Consider the following 18036-nt stretch of genomic DNA (forward strand, 5'->3'; position numbering starts at 1 on the left):
AGCAAAAAGCCTACAACACCTGACTGCGTCAAGCTAGACAGACTGGCGTTTGGCGATGGTGTTTGAAAGTGTTGCGACACACACGCTGATTACCGTAATGATGGAACGCGCGTGCTCTTAATTAGACGCTCGATGGTTCCACCAGACCAGGTAGTGGGGCCACTGTGGTGGGCTGGAGAGGAAGTGTCCGGATCAACACCAACCCGTACGACTCACGTAACGTGTAACGGCTGATAATGCGATGAATGCGTGCGCGTCACGATGTGTCTTACTCTCGCTGTCACATAATGGCCTGATGGAGGTGCGGTCGTCACCGACCTACGGCGACTAATGAGATGAACCCGGCCCGTTCAGTAATGTTGGCGCGCGACTTTTTTCTCGTCCGGCGCATTCGACCCGAAAACAGTTAAAGGCGTGTCAGGGTTTCAATAGTCGTGGACAACCAACCTATACGATCGATCCAGCAGAAACCAGATCGATCTTGGATGGCAAAAAGTACAACGTGACGTGACGCTAGAATAGATGACACATTTCGTAATATAACCTTATGATCTTATGATCTGATGATCCTTTCAGTTTTGTGGTTCTTGTTCTTCGTTCGGACGGAATCAGACGCATGCCAATCTTACCTTCTGCTGATTGGGTTGTGAAGAGGCGCCAGCGTCTAATACTTTGATAGACCAGAATCAGAAACAAAGAGTCAACAACCGCTGGTCGTAAAAACATTGTTTGTGGTGTGAAAAATGGGCTTTGTTATGACACCACCCGCCCGAAAACATTTCGTCACCATTCCCCGAGATAATCGAGAAGCTTGCGAGAGACATTCAAAACCCCCAGGTGACCAGGGGTACAAGAATTTCTTCTGGAATTCTGGACATCCAGCACACGCCAACAAGATGCAGGTACTAACCATCTCAAGACTAGGTCATTGCCGGCTCTCGGGTCCGGTCGGTGGGAAACCGAAACAATGGCTGACCAGCACACCTAATGGGCACCTCACCTCCGCTCGGTCTAGCGGGCGGCAACTTCGTGGCCCAAGAGGTGTGAAGTAGTTAAGTGGAGCCCCGAACGGAACACCACCACGTCGTCCGGACGGTGTTGTGTCGATGGAATTCTTCCACCCCAAAAGGTCATCGCGTGCACTCCCCCCACTGGTGATGTTTTTCCACCAATTTACGCTGCCCTTGATGTGTCAATCGGTCAAGCAGAGACCCGTCCCGTCGCGTTGATCTTCGGACTTCGGGTGGTTGATGGTGAGAGCCAAATCAATTTGAAACCAAGCCTCGATTGAATTGATGGCGAAGCAAAAGAATCTCACCACTGATTTGATTGAATTTGGAACTGTCAACACCGCCGCCAGCGTCTCCTTTCAGCAGATTGGCCCCCCAGCGTACCCAAATGTGTTTGTGGACTTTGCCAAATAAAATCTCATAAATCGTGTACAAAAATACGTCACGATTCCTTTGATTAGGCCCCCAATTGCGGCAGGTTCGTGCGATCCGTGCCGAGGATCGCCACTTGCCGTGCAATATATTGCGTGGATGTCATCAAGTCGTGTCGAAAATTTGAACGAAAATTTCACACCCGACACTTAAGTTGGCCTCTTTCGAGTTGACAAGTTCCAACGGTTCCCGGTCATTAAAACCACGTCGGACGCGCGGACGCCGAACACAAATCAGTTATGACAGTTTCATCGGTCCATGCTGACAGAATTGGTTATTACCGCCGTGATTTACGACCCAGACAGAGCCATAAAATCATGCTCATCACACACAGTGTTGGTTGGTTGGCGTTGTAAACTTGAGAAAAATGAAGCTCCGAACAAAATTCGGAGTATTCGGCGTAGGGAACAACAACTCGCTGCGTCGATTGATAGCGTCGTTCCCGAAAAAAACGGAATCCAACAAACAATGTTTTTTCTTTGATCATCACAACACGACCAGAATGGAGAACTCCAGTGGATGTGATGCATTACGCATGCCGGAAATGCATTCTTGGTGGCGGGCGGGTGGCGGTTGCGGTTAATGTCTGTCACCCTTCGCGTGAGCCGCTTTTTTGGAGCACCAGAATCTTGTCACACACGGCACAGACGTCCGCATCATGACGACGGGTGTGACGATCGGACGAACATAAAAGCTGCATGCTGCATCGTTTTATCCCTGTTTTTTTAGGCGGCCAAATCCTTCTCCCAACAAATCCACAATCAAGAAGAAGCAAACACCAAAACACACAAACCAAGGGGAGAGAATAAAACCTCGAGTGGGAGAACCCAGAAAGCGATGAAAGGAAAAAGGATAGACACTCCCGCCGGGAACTGTACTACTCACCTAGATCGCTGTCACAGAGAACCATCGTGATGCCGTTGCTTTCTGAGGATTTGTCTGCCTTCTGGAACTGTGTCTTATCTTTCGCTTTCTCTCCCCCTTCTCTCTCTCTCTCTGTTTATCTTTCTGTCCCGAGAATTCACTGTCGTTCCCAGGAACTTTGGTTCGCGTGACAACGTGTTCTTCACTCTAAGTACCTTCTGATGTGATTACTACCTTTTCAGTAACCTGCACGATGAGTAACCGATAGGCTTGCTGCAGACAGCTACTAACTGGTCGCTTGCTTGCAGTTCACAGTTCGCACCGATCGTGACGGAGGAGAAGGATCAAACGTAACACACACTTAACTTGCCCACTACTGGAAGCAGTACTCATGCTCGGCAGGGCCGTGAATGTGGGGCGGCGGCATGCAAAAAAACCAGAACAAAAACAAACAAACACCCCGCGTACACTCCAAGGTGTCAATTGCACACACACTCCATGCAGAGAGCCACACAAAATGGTAAGAATGAGTCACGCGCGCACTTTTCTGGAGGATCGCATCCGACTACTCACAATTATTGCCACCAACAACGCGGATGCCGCCGGGGACGGAATGCCCACCCTGGTATACCGGGGAGGCTGTTGTGGTCCGTTGACGTCGTCCTCGAATTGGATCGACTTCGCGAAACATTCGTGGCACGCGAAGAGAGATCGCTGCTGACAGGCGCGCGCACAGAGCCCGAGAGATGGTTGAAATACGGCGAAGCGCTGATCTGGGCTAAATATAACACCAACGTGAACGACGTGCGACTCCAGTTTCCAGCACCCGCGCGGTGTCAGCAGTATGCGCGATGCACCGCGATGAGACCAAGCCGGCCAAGGAATGCTTATGCGGTGAGTACTGTGTGCCGATAGAAGGCTCGCGGTTCCGTTCCGAAGGCTTGGATGGTGTGGAGCGCCGCAGTTTAACCACCATTAGTTGATGTCCTGGTTGTGGTGAGTTCTGGAAAGCGGGACAGAGAGAGAGAGAAAGAGAAAACCATAATTGAGTCGTTGGAGGGTGGATCAGTAAATCGCTTGGGCTTTGGGGCTCAAGTTTAAAATTCATTCCAAGTTCCTCACCACAATGCATTGCCTGGGAAAAAAAAAGAATTGCATTCTTTTTTTTGTGGCAACATAAATCTTCTACCAAGTCACAACCCCTTCGCTCGGCAGGCAACCAAAAACCACCCCGGGGATCCGGATCAGGTTAACACACACGGTACGTCGGCTGCGGCGTGATCCCGAGCAGCAATTATGTAAGCTGGTTAAATGGCCTTTACGACGTGGCATTTAAAATCGATTCCGATGTGTCACATTACACACCGTCAAAATCACCTCGTTTGCCACCAATTGAACCCGGTTTGTGCGCGCGCAGAGGGCTCACCACCCGTCACCATCGTTAGGGCCGCCAATATCGAACAAACGATATCTTCGTCTCTGGGGATCGTGTATCGTTTCTCGGCCGAAACAAAAAAAACAACCGAAAATCTCAAAACGGAGACACTTTTGCGACAAGCGGGCTAAGAACGGGTGTACCAAAAAAAAGGGACCCTCAAAAAAATCGCCGAGCATCGAACTCAGCACCACAACGGAACCATGAAAACGCCGTGTAGACGGTTCCATCGGGGTAGACGGGTGTAATCCAATACATTCCATGTGTGGTGCCGCGCGACGCGCTATGATCTGCGCCTTGCCGCATGCGTAAAGGTCTGCGTGCCGCTGTTTTTTCGGTTGTTTTTTCTCGGTGTTGCCAACCCTCGTTCCGAAATGTTCCTCACTGGACCGGGACTGGACGGACAAATTAAATCGAGTTTTAAGTGCTCCGATTTATGACAACCCGCCCAGCAGGAGAGACGGAGGCACGCTGCACTCGAGTCCGCCTTTCGTTCCGGTCTTTGGGCGACGCGCGGCTCAAGTGGCGAGTCCGCCCGCCGACTGGCTTCTGGGACCAGAGCTCTGCCGATTTTTCGATCGTTGAAAAGCGGGGCCAGATTTTCGGGGGAGTTACTTCGCAATTGGCCGTGTGCGATTGAATGATTAGATTCAACCAGTTGAACTACATCGGCGTGACTAGATTCTGTACGAAACGTTCTAAGCGTTCACATCGTTAACTGGATATAACCCCCTAAATCCGAAGCTCGCTGAGAAATCTCAGCTTCCAGAAACAAAGATTTAAGATTTATCAAGATTAGATTATCTTGAAAATCACGTTCAATCTGAAAACAAAGCAACACCAGAGAAAACAAGTCACAAAAGAGGGTCCTGATTCGCGACTTCATTGTAGCAAGATGAGGCATTGTTGTGCAATGTGACATTCGTGTTCGCGTTCCCTGCTGCTGATGCCTTAGAAGGTCCAGGTACGAAGGTACGCACCCTTCACATATACTTCTTGGCTCTAATCCGATCATGAGAAAACCGAACCAAAACAAAAACCCACATTCGATTCTCTGCACAGCCTCTTAAAGTAATCCGCAAACCCGAACCGAAGGTGGCCGATGAAGTGGTCCAGTTGCGCGCCACTCGAAGGCCTCCGCTTCGATTCCTCGTCTCGTCGATCGGCTATTCTGATACTCCCGCGGGAAGTAATCCACAAGCCGGCGCTCGGTATGTTTGGCCGTGCCATATGCCTTCATTGTACGCAGCACAATAAAAAAACAGAGAGAATGGCACACGTTCTGGAGGTGAATAAAACACTCACATGGAGAACTACTTCTTACCCTTCCCTTCTGTGGTGGGTCTGGGTTTTTATTAATGAACCACAGATGTTGGGTTGCCACTGTCCCCTTTTTTCGCCCCGTAGCGCCAGCGATTCCCAACGGTCGCGCGGCAGCATCCCTGCCTAACCCGAACCACTCGATAATTCCCTTGTGCGCGCCGAGTACTGCACTTTTACGACCCGAACCCCCTACTGGGACTAGAACCCGGCGCCAGACGGACTCTCGAAGGGCTTGTGCCTAAGATAAACGGAGGGCGAATGAAATGGTAGAGAAAAAAACCCACCCAACATCTTACGACGTATCAAACATTACGATCTTTACGCTTTTTTACGACGCTAAGGTAGCGTTGTCGTCACTCTCTCGACTGCACTTCCTTTTTTACCTCTTCGCGATCCTTCACGAAAAAAAGAGTGTTTACACCGCCACAAATCGGTGATTTCCGAGAGAATGCGCTTGTGTGTCATCGGAAGTCCGGAATTCCACGGCAACGGCCAGAAGCACAGCGGTTCGGCAGCGGAAGAAAGTGAGCCTCAAAACAAACTAAAACGATTGCAAATGTGAACAACATAGTTGAGGGCTGTGATGAAACAGTAACCAAAACCCCGGACCAGCAACAGCACGTTCCGGGCGGAACCATAAACGATCCTTCCGTTTCCGTTGCACCGACAGATGATCTGTTGTTCAGCAGCTCTTGCAACTCTCGGCGCTTCGGCCACATGTGCACTCTCTCTCTCTTTGATTTATTAGCCCACCGAGAATGCGGAGGCGAAGAATGCGAACCAAACGTTCTAGCACGTCCTTGTTTGGAAAGTCCTCAAAACTATTAAAAACAACATCCGGTGTGCGTCAGAGCCTTGCCAGCACACGGTGGCCAACAGAGCAACGTTATCTTGCACGACCTTCTTTTTTTCTACTCTCGTTACTTATGGAACCAATGATCATGCTTTCCGATCCTCGAAAAGGATCGGAAGGATACAACACTTACCTTTGGCCATGCTGACGAAGAGTATCTCGATGGTCGCCGTTCACAGGTTGGTGGCGTTTTCGGTATTCGTTATTTTTTTAACCTCCAAGCTAAAAGATAAGAATCACGCACCGGTCCTTTTGCTTTCCCAGTTTCTTCCGGCGACGACGAGCGCAAACACCGGCTAGAAACAGTTTTAATCGCACACCCAACCTCAAAACCGCACTACTTATCCGCACAAAACGTCGGCTTATTGTGGCACGGGAATCGCTAATTTAGCGTTCCGTTTGGTCGGTTCCTAAACGGGCACGGGAAACTTTCGGTAACGTTGGCGTATGTTGTAAAGAAAATATGTACACATTCTGCACTTTATTTCCACTTCTTCGGGAGTGACCTTTTCGACACTTGTATTTCAACAACTTCACATTCCTTCGTTATGCGCAAAAACCTGAACAGGAGAGAAATTCAACATGAAAAAAAAACAATAGAAAATTACAGCGTATTGTATCGAACTAATGCAGCGTTGGTTTTCAATGTGGATATTAAATAGCTTTCTTCACAATACGCGATCGATCGACGGATCGACGGTTTCGCTGCGATCGACTCATCGGCATACTAATAGCATAATTTTCCCCGAAACACACAGCTGTTGCTACCGTGTTGTCTGAATCGCCGGAATGGCCGTAAATCACGGACCACCGGAACAAGAATAGCTGCAACAACCGGGGAACCGGAACGCGAATGGCACGTAAAATGTTGCCGTTTTTGCTTTCAACGCTTTTCGTGTCACGTCGCAGCACACATGGAACGGGCACAGGCGGCAGCGAAACAATATGGACAACATTTGTTTAGCCGGCGCGATCAGTGTTTGTTGAAATTGCACCATGTTCTTATTTTTACGTTTTAAGAGATTGCAATGCAAACAAAGACAATTACTCCACGATCGAGCACTAAGTTTTTTCAGACTGTCTGATCAAACATGAAACTGCGACGTGAAGATGCACGCACTATACCTACACGAAATACAACACAATTCAACGACGTTTTTTTTCATGTATTATAGAAACTTTGAGCTGTATAGCCTGACATTCGTCTCTTTTAAATTAACTACTTCATCTCTAATAAAAGTATATTCTATCTCAACTGTTGTTAATTTTACCACTACCGCGACAAACAACGACTTTTCGAAAAGGTTAGACCGGACTGTGAAAACTCTGCGTTTTGCACTTCAGACTGATTCGGCGGTTCAAGAAAAACTGTTCCAGTGAAACGCAACGAACGCAAGCGCAAGCGTGATCTTACGCAGAACCGGGAGAGAACCAAAACAGAGAGCGAACGCAACACGCAAGAGAACCGGCATTTGTTCGTTTAATGTGTTTAGGTCGCTGGGTTTGATACTCTAAGTTGTACGCTCAAAGCTAGTAGTATTGGTAGATAATAACGATGCAAAATGAAATTAACAATCATATGAAATGCTGTTTTAATTGTGTAACAAATGCAAAATGGAAATATTCGAAATCTCTTTCGTATTATTTAAAACATGATTTCTGGTCACGTACGGCAGCGCCATCTAAGTGTCAGATGAGTCAATCGTTTCAATCCTGTCATCCGGCAAAAGGTTTGTTTATATACATTCTTATCAATCGGAAGATCATCGTTTTGTGTTTCCATCTTTTCCGCTGTATTATGTTTCTACTTTTATCGTTTCGTACTCTAAGTACCGCGGCTAAAGGGGCAGAAGCAGGCGTATCCAAAGCAAAACTGATCAAGCGACTGAATTACGAGAACAAAGCTCTGTTTGGTGCGGTGAAAAAAGTAAAGGGAAAGCAGCCGGCAGAGCCGCAAAAGGATAGCAAAGAGCCCCCAAAGAACGAAACCGAACTCTCCTCCGAAATTTACTGGCAAACACGGAGTGTCGGTCGAATTGGAGCGGAAAAGTATGCTGTCCCAGCGAAGCCAGTACCAGCGCTGGTCCAGAATCCGGAACCGGAGCTTAAGCCTGACCTGTTAACACCTTTCACGCAGCAAGAGCTAAGTTGGATAACTAAGTTTCCTCTGCTACCAAGTCCGGCCGGCATTTTGGAGCAAAAGTGGCTGTTGCACCAGCAATACGAAAGTGCGGGGTACAAAGCACCCTCCGTTGGCCGTGTGCTGGCAGCCACCATGCCGGAAGCATCGCGCCAAGCGTTGCTGCGATGGAAAGCATCGAAAATAGTCGAGCTAGGCGAGGAAGGTTTTCAGCAGTTGCAGAAAGAAACGTTCGAGCGAGGCAGCAATCTGCATTCGGCCCTAGAGCTGTGGTTGGCCGGCAATGATCCACCGGAAGCGGTCACCGAAAAGACAAGCTTACTTTGGAAAAGTGTAGAAAAAGCGTTGAGTGTGGTTGAAAGACCGGCAAAAGTAATTGAAAAGAAGTTGTACCATCCCTACCTGCATTACAGCGGTGTGGTGGACTGCATAACTTCGATCAAGTAAGTTGAAACATTATTCTCTGCAGAGAGTAGACCTTTAATGTTTGTATGTTTAATTTCAGGGACCAATACCATGTTATCGAATGGAAAACTTCGGATAAACCGAAAGCCACAGTTGGGGCCACGTATGACGCCCCGATCCAGTTATGCGCATATTTGGGCGCCCTCCAGGCCAGTGGTGAGCTACGAGATACTGAGGTGCAGAACGGAGCAATATTTGTAGCGTATACCGGTGGAAGTCCAGCGGATGTTCATCTCCTGGATGCTGTTAACATGCGGCGCTATTGGAATATGTGGCTACATCGCTTGCAGGATTACTGGGTTCGGTATCGTGATGGTACTCTGCCTGATCCTATTTAACGTTGTCTCAGTAGTCGTACTATTAATAAAGTTCTCTTAAATTTGCGCAATTACGTTACGTCTTAAATTGTTCCGTCTGTGATTCGAAAAGTTTAAAGTTCGAACATTTATTGACACATTCAAAAAGGCGCCTTTTTCAAAGGTTCAATTGCCATTTGACATTTGCCGATGTAAACATAAACAAAGAATTAGCTCGCTGGCAGCACTGTACAAACCGGCAGAGGAAAATTGTGTTCGTTGTTGGTGTTCGACTATGGAAAATAGCAAAAGAAAAATGGATTCAAATGGTAAATAAATTGGCAAACAGTGTCCTGCGCACAGCGATCTCATTCCGCTTAATTGTTCTACAGCACCGCTCAAAATCTGCCAATACGGAAGTGATTGCTATCGTGTTAATCCGGTTCACTTCAAGGAATACTCCCATCCTCACAGTAAGTTTGGTTTTGCGAAAGTGTCCCGAGTTGATTATGAGGGAAACTGTATTCCTGTGTCTTTTTAGTTGAAAGTGTCCTAGCAAAAGCATCCTCTATTGCGACGGTTACGGTTCCCGATTCGTTAAATATTAACAAAAGCGTGTTCGAAGAACAGGTACGAATCGTATCGAACCTGTTTCCACACCTCAAGGAAGATACAAAAAACCCTACAAAACAAACCAAGTTGGAGCATACCAGCGCACCGCTGGCGTCGTCGTCAAAGCCACGCGCAGATATCACCGTCTCTTCTGCACCCATCGTCACGGAGAGCAAGAACCCAGTCGAAAGTCTGTTTGCTGAGAGACGGGCCAAAATGCAAGCCGCTCGGAAGGAGTCATCAACAGTGGTGGATCAGACAAAAGATGCACCTCCGGCCGCTTCCGACACCGGAATCTCATTGCAACGGTCGCTGCCTCGTGACATAAACGCATACTTTCCGGTGGTAGCTCCCAGTGGGCGCATGGCCGAGAAGCTGGCTGCCGCGGCTCCGTACAACTTTTTCCTCACTACCATCACCGATTCGAAGCCAACACACTCGGAGCCTTTATCGGTAACGTTTCAGGAGCTGCTCGATTCCAGTCTTGGCCAGCTTGAATCGTCGGTGCAAATGAACTTTATGGTTGACATTGGCTGGCTGTTGGCACACTACTACTTTGCTGGCTACGAAAACGTCCCTCTACTGATTCTTTATGGCGATGAAACGCCCGAACTGAAGCTGGTGTCGAAAAAAAAACCAAACGTTACGGCATTGAAAGTGGAACTTAAGACGCCGTTCGGAGTGCACCATACAAAGATGGGACTGTACGGATATCGGGACGGTTCGTTGCGCATCGTAATTTCGACAGCAAATCTCTACGAGGACGATTGGCACAATCGTACGCAAGGACTATGGATTAGCCCACGGTTGCCTGCGGTGCCCGAAAATGCAGACACCGCGTACGGTGAAAGTGTAACCGACTTCCGGGCCAATTTGCTCGCATACTTGGAAGCTTACAAACTGCCCCAACTACAGCAGTGGATGGCACGGATAAGGAAAACGGATTTCTCGGATGTGAAGTAAACGATTGTCAACGCATGGTTCTATCTAAATTACTCTCTTTAAAATTATTCTTTTTTTTTTCAGAGTTTGCTTGGTGGCATCGGTACCCGGAGGGCACGTCAACACCCCGAAAGGCCCGCTCTGGGGACATCCCAGGTTGGGGTATTTGCTAACGAAACATGCCGCCCCGGTTGACGACAGCTGCCCGCTGGTGGCGCAAAGCTCTAGCATCGGTAGCTTGGGTCCTTCGCCAGAATCGTGGGTGCTCGGGGAAATCATGGCTAGCTTTCGGAAGGACAGCGCCCCGGTCGGAATACGGCGGATGCCCGGTTTCCGAATGATTTTTCCTAGCTACTCGAACGTACGGCAGAGCCACGATGGTCTGCTCGGTGGCGGATGCTTGCCGTACGTTCGAAGCTCCCATGTCAAACAGGAGTGGCTCAAGGGCTACCTATACCAGTGGTGCTGCCGATCGCGGCACCGGAACAAAGCCATGCCACACATTAAAACCTACTGTCGTTGGTCACACCGGGGGCTGTACTGGTTTCTGCTGACGTCGGCGAACTTTTCCAAGTCCGCTTGGGGTGTGTACAACAAAACTGGACGATTTGAAAAGCCCCTACGTATCAATAGCTACGAAGCCGGTGTATTGTTTTTACCGAGACTATTGGTAAGTTGTAAGATAACGTGTATTGATCAGTACTGGGTCTAAAATGCAAACCTTTACTCTACAGCTGGATGAAAACTTTTTTCCAATGGAAGCGGAGAAGAAACATCCACAGTTCCCGATGCCCTACGACGTGCCGATCATTCCGTATGCGCCAGAAGATACGCCGTTTTTCATGGATTATCTAAGCCAGTGAGCATCAGCAGCATTTTAATACGCATTTTTTACGATTTGTTTCTCTTTTAAACTGTAAACTACCACCCAATAAAAAAACCTATTCTTGTCCGTAAGATAACAATGCCATTCTTCGCTGGCATAACTAAGAAAATGTATCGTTGAAATATTTCAAATTTGAAAAATTTCGTTACGATTCATAACGAAGAAGAAATGGGAAGCAAAAGAGCATAATTTACAAACAGCCGCCGCCCTTCCCGCCCACTGCTTCCATTTGATGGGAAGAAAATGCTTATCAAAAATCATAAGTCACTTACGCGAGAGTATATCTTCGGAACTGTAGCGGTTCGGTAGGCAAAATACGTTCGGCTCGTCATTTCAGCAAACAAGCGATTGAAAAGATCAGTGTAGCAACTAAAACTCGCTAGTCTTATATTATTGACCCCAGCTATTTACGGATAAGTATGACGGTGGCAAGTGCAATAAGAACGGGAACACTGATCCTACTGATCGCCACACTTTGCCACGCCGACACGAAGTACAACGTGACATTCGATGGTGCGTACGGTTGTTGCTAGCGACCTACAACTGCATCCGGAGTGGTAGAGAAATTCACAAGTTTATCGTTTCTCGTCTCGTCTCGACCGTTGCATGCAGAATTGCACAAATGCAAGCAGTACAACGCTATCAGCGGCTACAACTACCGCACGTTCTTTAGGCTCCACGAGCTAGACCATCATCGCACGTTACAGGACACCGTGTTTTACGTCGATCTGTTGGTATACGTGATGGCCCCTCGCGATGGCCACATCCTGTTCAGCCAGGAGACGAAAACTACCAACAATTCGCTGGAAATCGGTAACCCATTATTTAGGTGGTAGTTGAACTTGAAGAGTCCTTTTTTCACACCATTTGCCGGTCAATTAATCTTCGCAGTGCTCGGAGGTGGCAGCAACACATTCTCGACCATCCGCTTGGGCTCCAAGGGTGCTGCGGTGAAATCGAAGCCCCGGTCGGGTTTGCTGTCTCCGATTGAACCACTTCCGGTGCGCATACGTATCAGTGAGACGGGCGAGATAAAGGTCTTTGCCGGCAATCTGACGGGCGAACCGTTCATGGAAACGCTCGTGCCGGCGATGGCAAGCGGAAACAGGGTACAGTATGTGAGCTTCTCGAGCTGGGGAACGGCGCTGGCCAAGTGGTTCTACGATTGCCCGTTGCCGGGACCGGCAAACAGTACGGCGATCGATGGTAGCGAACTGGAGTACGTGCCGACGGCTTCCGAGCGCTTGCATCGGGCACTCCGTGAGCATCCTCGGTGGACGGATCCGCCGGAACAGTTCTCGGGCGTCAACATTTCCACGCTCTACGTCGAAGAATTTGTCTACGATCAGATGACGGACGTGATGGAACTATCGGGCATGGTGCGGTTTAGTTGGCGTGACCCGCGATATAGCTGGAACTCGACCGACTACGAGAATAAACTGATCATCGCTGAGGTTTGTGATGTGCTCTGGATGCCCAGCTTCGAGGGAAGCCTATTCTCTGGGCACTTTAGCACGTGCTACGTACGCTTCGACGGCACGGTGGTGGCCGAGATTGACGAGTTCATATGGTACAACTACTGCTCCCTAAGCAACAACTACCGTTGGCCCTACGACAGCAACGCTTGCCACGTGCGGCTCTTTGCAGTGACCTACAATCGTACCGTGCCCATCCGTTTGACTAACTCCGCCATGGTAGGTTGCCGGTGGTGGCAGACAAGTGTGGACGCTCTAATTCACATCTTTCGTGTCCATGCTTTTTGCAGGGATTCGAAATTGAGTTCGAACAATCGGAATGGTCGTTGACGCAGATCGTCAAACACGAGTACGAGCAGACCGACACCCCGTACGGACTAGTACCGGCGCTCGAGCTGCACATTGAGATGAGCCGAAAAAGTGACATACATTCGGTGGCCATATATCCGTCATACTTTGGTTGGTAGCCCCGATCGGTCGTTGGCTGCGTCAACCTAGTCCCCACCGCTTACCTTCTCTGTTGTCGTTTCGCAGTGTCCAATCTGTTGATTTCGGTTTCGTTCCTCATGGATGGCCGAACACGGGTGCTGCTAAACACGCTCGGGCTGGTCGTACTAGTGAAGTCGTTCCTTAGCCTCTCCGTCATCGTGCCGCGCTGTGGAGTGCCGAAAATATGTAACAATTCAGTGTTTCAAGCGCTTTTTGCTTCACTTTTCGCGTGTTGCATAACACGATGCAATGAGATATTCGATTCGGTTCCAATGCCTCAAACGACGCCGTTCCACTTTTCTTCTTGCAGATACCTTTTTCCGATGGTCGCTGGTTTTCTACTCGATTTCGCTGATCCTTTACGTGGTAGACCTGTGGCTCAAGAGGACTCGCGCCACCATAGCTCCACAATCGTGGCTGAACCGTGCCATCAATTTTCCCGCCCTGCGGTACATACTCGCCATGGATCAGCGTAGCGTAAGTTAGGCAACGACTGCTCATCTTTCTGAACAAATTACCCAAAATCTGTTTTCCTGCGGTACTTGGCAGAACTACAGCACACTGGAGCACAAGAACGTGCTGTGGGATGAAGTCACGTACGTTCTAAACAGGATCATGATGCTCGTCGTGATGGTCGTTTTTTGCGTGGGGTATGTTAAGCCGTAATAATCCGAAAAGCGTCCCGAGTGCCTTACCAATGGAGCTTTAGCTACTAACGGACAGCATTAAAACATAAGCTATAATTATTCGAATTTTCAAGTTCAATTTAAGGGAAAGTATAGCAATGAAACCGAAATCCGTGTATGAACTATGTGCGCAACAAACAAAAGGATTAAGGGTTCTTTAAAAATAGGCTTGTGATGAATTGAAATGAGAAATAAACAACACTTTTTGCATATTACTGACACCGGTTTCACAAAATAGTTTCGAGTTTTGGAGTTTCAGTATCAATTCTGATTAGCTATTCAGCTTTGAATTTAAAATTCTAATTCAACCAGAACCTAGAACTTAAAGCTGCTAACCTATTGAAATAGCTACAAGTTGCGCGTTGCCAACAAATACCACGAATCGACGGGCTTGCGTCATACACCGACGTCGATCGCTTTCGACGAATCATCCCGGTGGTCCATCAGCGTATAATATAAACGCTAGGATCCAATCACGATATTACGTTTAATATCACCTTTGGTTACTGGCGATGATACTTATTAGCTAAGCAGAACCATTTAAAGTCATCGGACAAAATCAGTGTGATCGAGCAACCAACATGCAGTATCATCCTGAAAATCATGCCACAAGTTTTTAATTGGAAGAAAGATAACGTTAATTTTCTATCCGCTAGTTTAGCTTCTTGACATCCGAGTTCCTGTGTTCTTGTGTATCTTCTAATAAGTTTGATGTGCCTGACATCGCTCGTTTTCTCGTTTGGGAAATACAGTACGACTACGACACGTGAGCAACCTGATCGTCAGCTATGCCAATGCAATTCGATCGAACGTATTAAGTCGTGATTTAATCACGAACGTCCCTTAACCACTATGATAGAATTGTAAACACGATCGAAGCTACGTGTGGCGATCATGATCACGCTCAGTGCTGCTGGTTCCATCTCGTAGTGGTCGCCGGCGGAACCGGTTTCGGAATCATCTTCAGTTCTTGAATTACCGACCAGCCTAAACGAAAGTGAGATGTCCACAGTGAATCAACGTGAATAGAAACCAACGGAACGTGCAGCGCTGCGCGGTGAGTTGTATTGGAACGAGGTAAGAAAGTCCAGCAACGGGCAATTGCTTCGAAAACCTGTCCTGGGCCGGTGGAAGGTTGCCCAATGGTAGACCTTCATTGAAGGTCGTTCGGATCGGAAACAGCACCAGCTTGGTCCAGCGCCCCAGAACCTTGAAGCATATGGCGTGGCCTCCAAATTGCTGTAGCTATAGTCAGTAATTTGTTGGGCTACAGAACTGTAGCCGTAGCGCCGATTTTAAGATTAAACAGCCAGAAGGAACCAATTTCTTGACAAAATCTCTCGGTCGGGCTTTCGGTTCGGAATCTTCCCGCCCAACCGGGGCGGAGCGATGAATGCCGGGAGCAGTACTCATTCATTTGTCCGTTCACTTTTTTTAGCTGAATAATTCTTCCGATTCTTCGCACACCTTACCCGCGGATCATACAATCCTAAGTGTCCGGTGTTTGCATGAAAAGCGATGCCATCACTTTAGATCACCACCGTTCATTGACCGTTGGCGAACGAAGGACTTTTCCCACTTTTCTGCTTCGTTTGTCACGTCGAAAGGTGGCCGATGAAGCGGCCGTCGGAAAAGTACCAGCTTCCAAACCGTTTTTCATGCCATCGATCACATGACACCCCCGGCGGGGGAGTAGTAATAGTATCTGTCGGAACCGGAAACAGAGGGTGGCCATTATGGTGAAAATGCACGCCGCCGCTATCAATTTCAGTCCGTTGCATGAGGTCCGCATGCCTTACGGCCACGACATACGACATGCAAGGTGTATACTTTGAACGACAGCTCACGATGCTGTGGGGAGCTACAAAATGGCAAAATCATCGCCAAAGGTACGCGTAGCGACAGGTGTGGACGTTCGTGATTATCACAAAATTCAAGAAATCCCAGCTGAGCCCCCAAACTTATAAACAACGCTGAACTTGAGCCACATGTTTGAGGATGCGTTTGGTGGCTCTAACCAGCTTACGAAGGTGCTAATATCCCCCAGGCCTACGAAGGCCTAGCCATTGAAATTCGCCCAAAACTGAAGGTCATGTTCGGCGCGTGGAAGGTTGACTGAAATTGGATGTGCCTTACGGTCAGGATTGAATCTGTATGATCGATGACTTCACATTTTCTTTGCGGCCATGTTTTTTTCGAGCCTAACACGGTACAATAATCGAAAATCGCAGTTTGGTAGGCCATTCCTCATTTCAATACGTGGGTCAATAAGTAGCAATGCCAACAGTAACAAGCCTCTAATTGTTTTATCAGCATGGTAGGTATATTTTAAAGGTTTAACAGTTGGCAATAGTTAATTATTATTATGCGACTTTACTACTCATTGACCCACGTGGTATGTTCATCGACTCTTCGTTCGATCTATCGAGCATACGATCGCATCATCCGCGATCCGTGCTTGCTCTCTCTTTCAATCTCTGGCCTCTCATACTCTCTCTTTCTCTCTCTGCCTCTGTCTCTGTTACTCTCCCGTACCGTGCTCACTTTCGACGCGACACTTGGACCCGCGATCGCGAGTCCGCGGTTTGGGTTAGTAGCGCAGTGCGTTTCGAGCCGATCGTCAGTACGGCGCAGAACCTGTCGCGCTGAGCCCGTGTGTATCCCCGTGCGAGGAGAGGTCGTGCCCAGCCCCAGTCAGTAGAGAGCCGGTTCCGCTTTGTTGTTTTTTCCTTACTGTATCCCCACCGCCCACATTTCACGGCGATCGTGCGTGAGGGAAGTGCCAGGGGACGCGTGCGTGATCGTGTGTGTGTGTGATACATTTCGAAACCGAAAGAGAAAAAAGTAAAGTGGTAAAAAGTAATCAGTAACCACCACGTGTGTCGCCGAGAGTTGCGTGTGCCGCAAAGTGTCTGTGGTGGGTTTGCCAACCTTTAATCTAGTTTTGGGCTGAAGGGTTTTCCGCGCACCACAGTGTGGTCCGCCATTGGACCGGGCATAGGCGCCACTGGCCACCAGAACCAAATTCGTTTTAGGTTGATTTTTATCGCGTGTTTTGGCTCAAACGTTACCACCGTGTTGTTTTGTAAGATCCGTTAAACGCTGTTAGGAAAGCAGCGAATCACTACGATGTTCTACGAAGTGTGGAGACGGATTTGTGGACGGAATGTAAACCGAAAGTGAATTTAATTTAAAATTTTGGCGTCGCAAAAACTTTGTATTTTAATTGATAGTTTTAGTTTTTCAAGAAGTGAAATTTATTATCGATGCTCTTATTAAAGTTTACCGAAAAGGAAGCTGTTCGCGTGTCGCCGTTACGGCTCCATCGTAGTTGACTCCATTACGAAAACTGGTTGACTGGTAACCCGAATCATCCACCGAAACATAATGCTTGTGACACACAAACAGTCAATCGATCAACTATGAAGCGATCGGGGCAAGTGAGTCCAAAACAGAAATGCACTTTTAAACGATTTCACAGTCAAATGAAAGTTGGTTCGCCCGTTGTGTGTGCTTCTCTCTATCCTTCTTTCTCTATTTCGCTCTCCCTCACTCTCTATGTCTCTCTTGTGTGCCACCAGCAACATTCCGCTTCGGAGGACAGAAAAGTAAAACACATGTTGCGCAGCCCGTTTGGCAGTCCAACTCGGTCAGACTCGGGGATGGATTTGCAAGTGCAAGCACTTTCGGTCCGTTGTGGCGTGTTACGTTGCGTTTGGTCCTGTTTATTTTCGTAGTACCTTTAATTTGATTTTTTCACCCGTTTTTCCGACAGCATTTCACTTTGAAGCAGCTTTTATTTGCTTTTGATGTTTTCTTCTCTTCTTTTGGTCCGCTGCCCTTCCTGCTCAAGCTTATGTTATTTTGGTTCCCTTTTTTCTATTAGTTATCCTCTTTTGTTGTTATGTTTTGATTTTGTTTTGAAGCGTTCCCGCGTTCCGTTTTATCGATTCTGTTTTGGATCTGTTTTACGTTTTACTTTTCTTTGCCTACCCATTACTATACCCATCTATGGCTGCTTTCCAACAACCCGTTGTGATGGTGGTGCTGCTGCTACGCCAGTGCAGAAGTCTTCTCCTCTTGGGCGCCAAGCTATGGGATAGTGGCACGAAGTTTTCACTTGTCGGT

General features: G+C 48.0%; 4 protein-coding genes across 4 annotated transcripts in view; 3 read left to right on the forward strand and 1 right to left on the reverse strand.

Moving 5' to 3' along the window:
* The window catches only part of LOC128278622 (uncharacterized), a 51678-nt gene extending 49260 nt beyond the window's left edge, over nt 1-2418 (reverse strand). Inside the window, exon 1 of the mRNA XM_053017353.1 lies at nt 2328-2418. Within this exon, the coding sequence (XP_052873313.1) occupies nt 2328-2352 (25 nt within the window). The 5' untranslated portion in view covers nt 2353-2418. The remainder of the gene's footprint in view (nt 1-2327) is intronic.
* Nucleotides 2419-7715: 5297 nt separating this feature from the next.
* LOC128278623 (mitochondrial genome maintenance exonuclease 1-like) lies at nt 7716-8860 on the forward strand. Its single transcript, XM_053017354.1, has 2 exons — nt 7716-8500; nt 8563-8860. The coding sequence occupies exons 1-2, from the start codon at nt 7716-7718 to the stop codon at nt 8858-8860; spliced, it is 1083 nt and encodes a 360-aa protein (XP_052873314.1).
* Nucleotides 8861-9113: 253 nt separating this feature from the next.
* On the forward strand, nt 9114-11235 carry LOC128267809 (probable tyrosyl-DNA phosphodiesterase). Its single transcript, XM_053004734.1, has 5 exons — nt 9114-9147; nt 9211-9291; nt 9360-10389; nt 10457-11042; nt 11107-11235. The coding sequence occupies exons 1-5, from the start codon at nt 9114-9116 to the stop codon at nt 11233-11235; spliced, it is 1860 nt and encodes a 619-aa protein (XP_052860694.1).
* A 442-nt stretch (nt 11236-11677) lies between these two features.
* LOC128278624 (neuronal acetylcholine receptor subunit beta-3) lies at nt 11678-13888 on the forward strand. The gene is made up of 7 exons (XM_053017355.1): nt 11678-11771; nt 11871-12071; nt 12150-12952; nt 13024-13192; nt 13268-13408; nt 13533-13699; nt 13772-13888. Exons 1-7 carry the CDS (start codon nt 11678-11680, stop codon nt 13886-13888), a joined length of 1692 nt encoding a protein of 563 aa, XP_052873315.1.
* The last annotated feature ends 4148 nt before the right edge of the window (nt 13889-18036 follow it).

The sequence above is a fragment of the Anopheles cruzii genome, chromosome 2 (assembly GCF_943734635.1).
Source record: "Anopheles cruzii chromosome 2, idAnoCruzAS_RS32_06, whole genome shotgun sequence".
Classification (NCBI taxonomy): Eukaryota; Metazoa; Arthropoda; class Insecta; order Diptera; family Culicidae; genus Anopheles; species Anopheles cruzii.

Bases quoted from the DNA above. Each gene is read 5' to 3' on its own strand.
- LOC128278623 (XM_053017354.1), top strand. From the start codon at position 7,716: ATGTTTCTACTTTTATCGTTTCGTACTCTAAGTACCGCGGCTAAAGGG. The intron at 8,501-8,562 runs GTAAGTTGAAAC...GTTTAATTTCAG, and splicing joins GACTGCATAACTTCGATCAA to GGACCAATACCATGTTATCG.
- LOC128267809 (XM_053004734.1), top strand. From the start codon at position 9,114: ATGGAAAATAGCAAAAGAAAAATGGATTCAAATG. The intron at 9,292-9,359 runs GTAAGTTTGGTT...GTGTCTTTTTAG, and splicing joins GGAATACTCCCATCCTCACA to TTGAAAGTGTCCTAGCAAAA. The intron at 11,043-11,106 runs GTAAGTTGTAAG...TTTACTCTACAG, and splicing joins TGTTTTTACCGAGACTATTG to CTGGATGAAAACTTTTTTCC.
- LOC128278624 (XM_053017355.1), top strand. From the start codon at position 11,678: ATGACGGTGGCAAGTGCAATAAGAACGGGAACACTGATCCTACTGATC. The intron at 12,953-13,023 runs GTAGGTTGCCGG...TGCTTTTTGCAG, and splicing joins GTTTGACTAACTCCGCCATG to GGATTCGAAATTGAGTTCGA. The intron at 13,193-13,267 runs GTTGGTAGCCCC...GTCGTTTCGCAG, and splicing joins CATATATCCGTCATACTTTG to TGTCCAATCTGTTGATTTCG.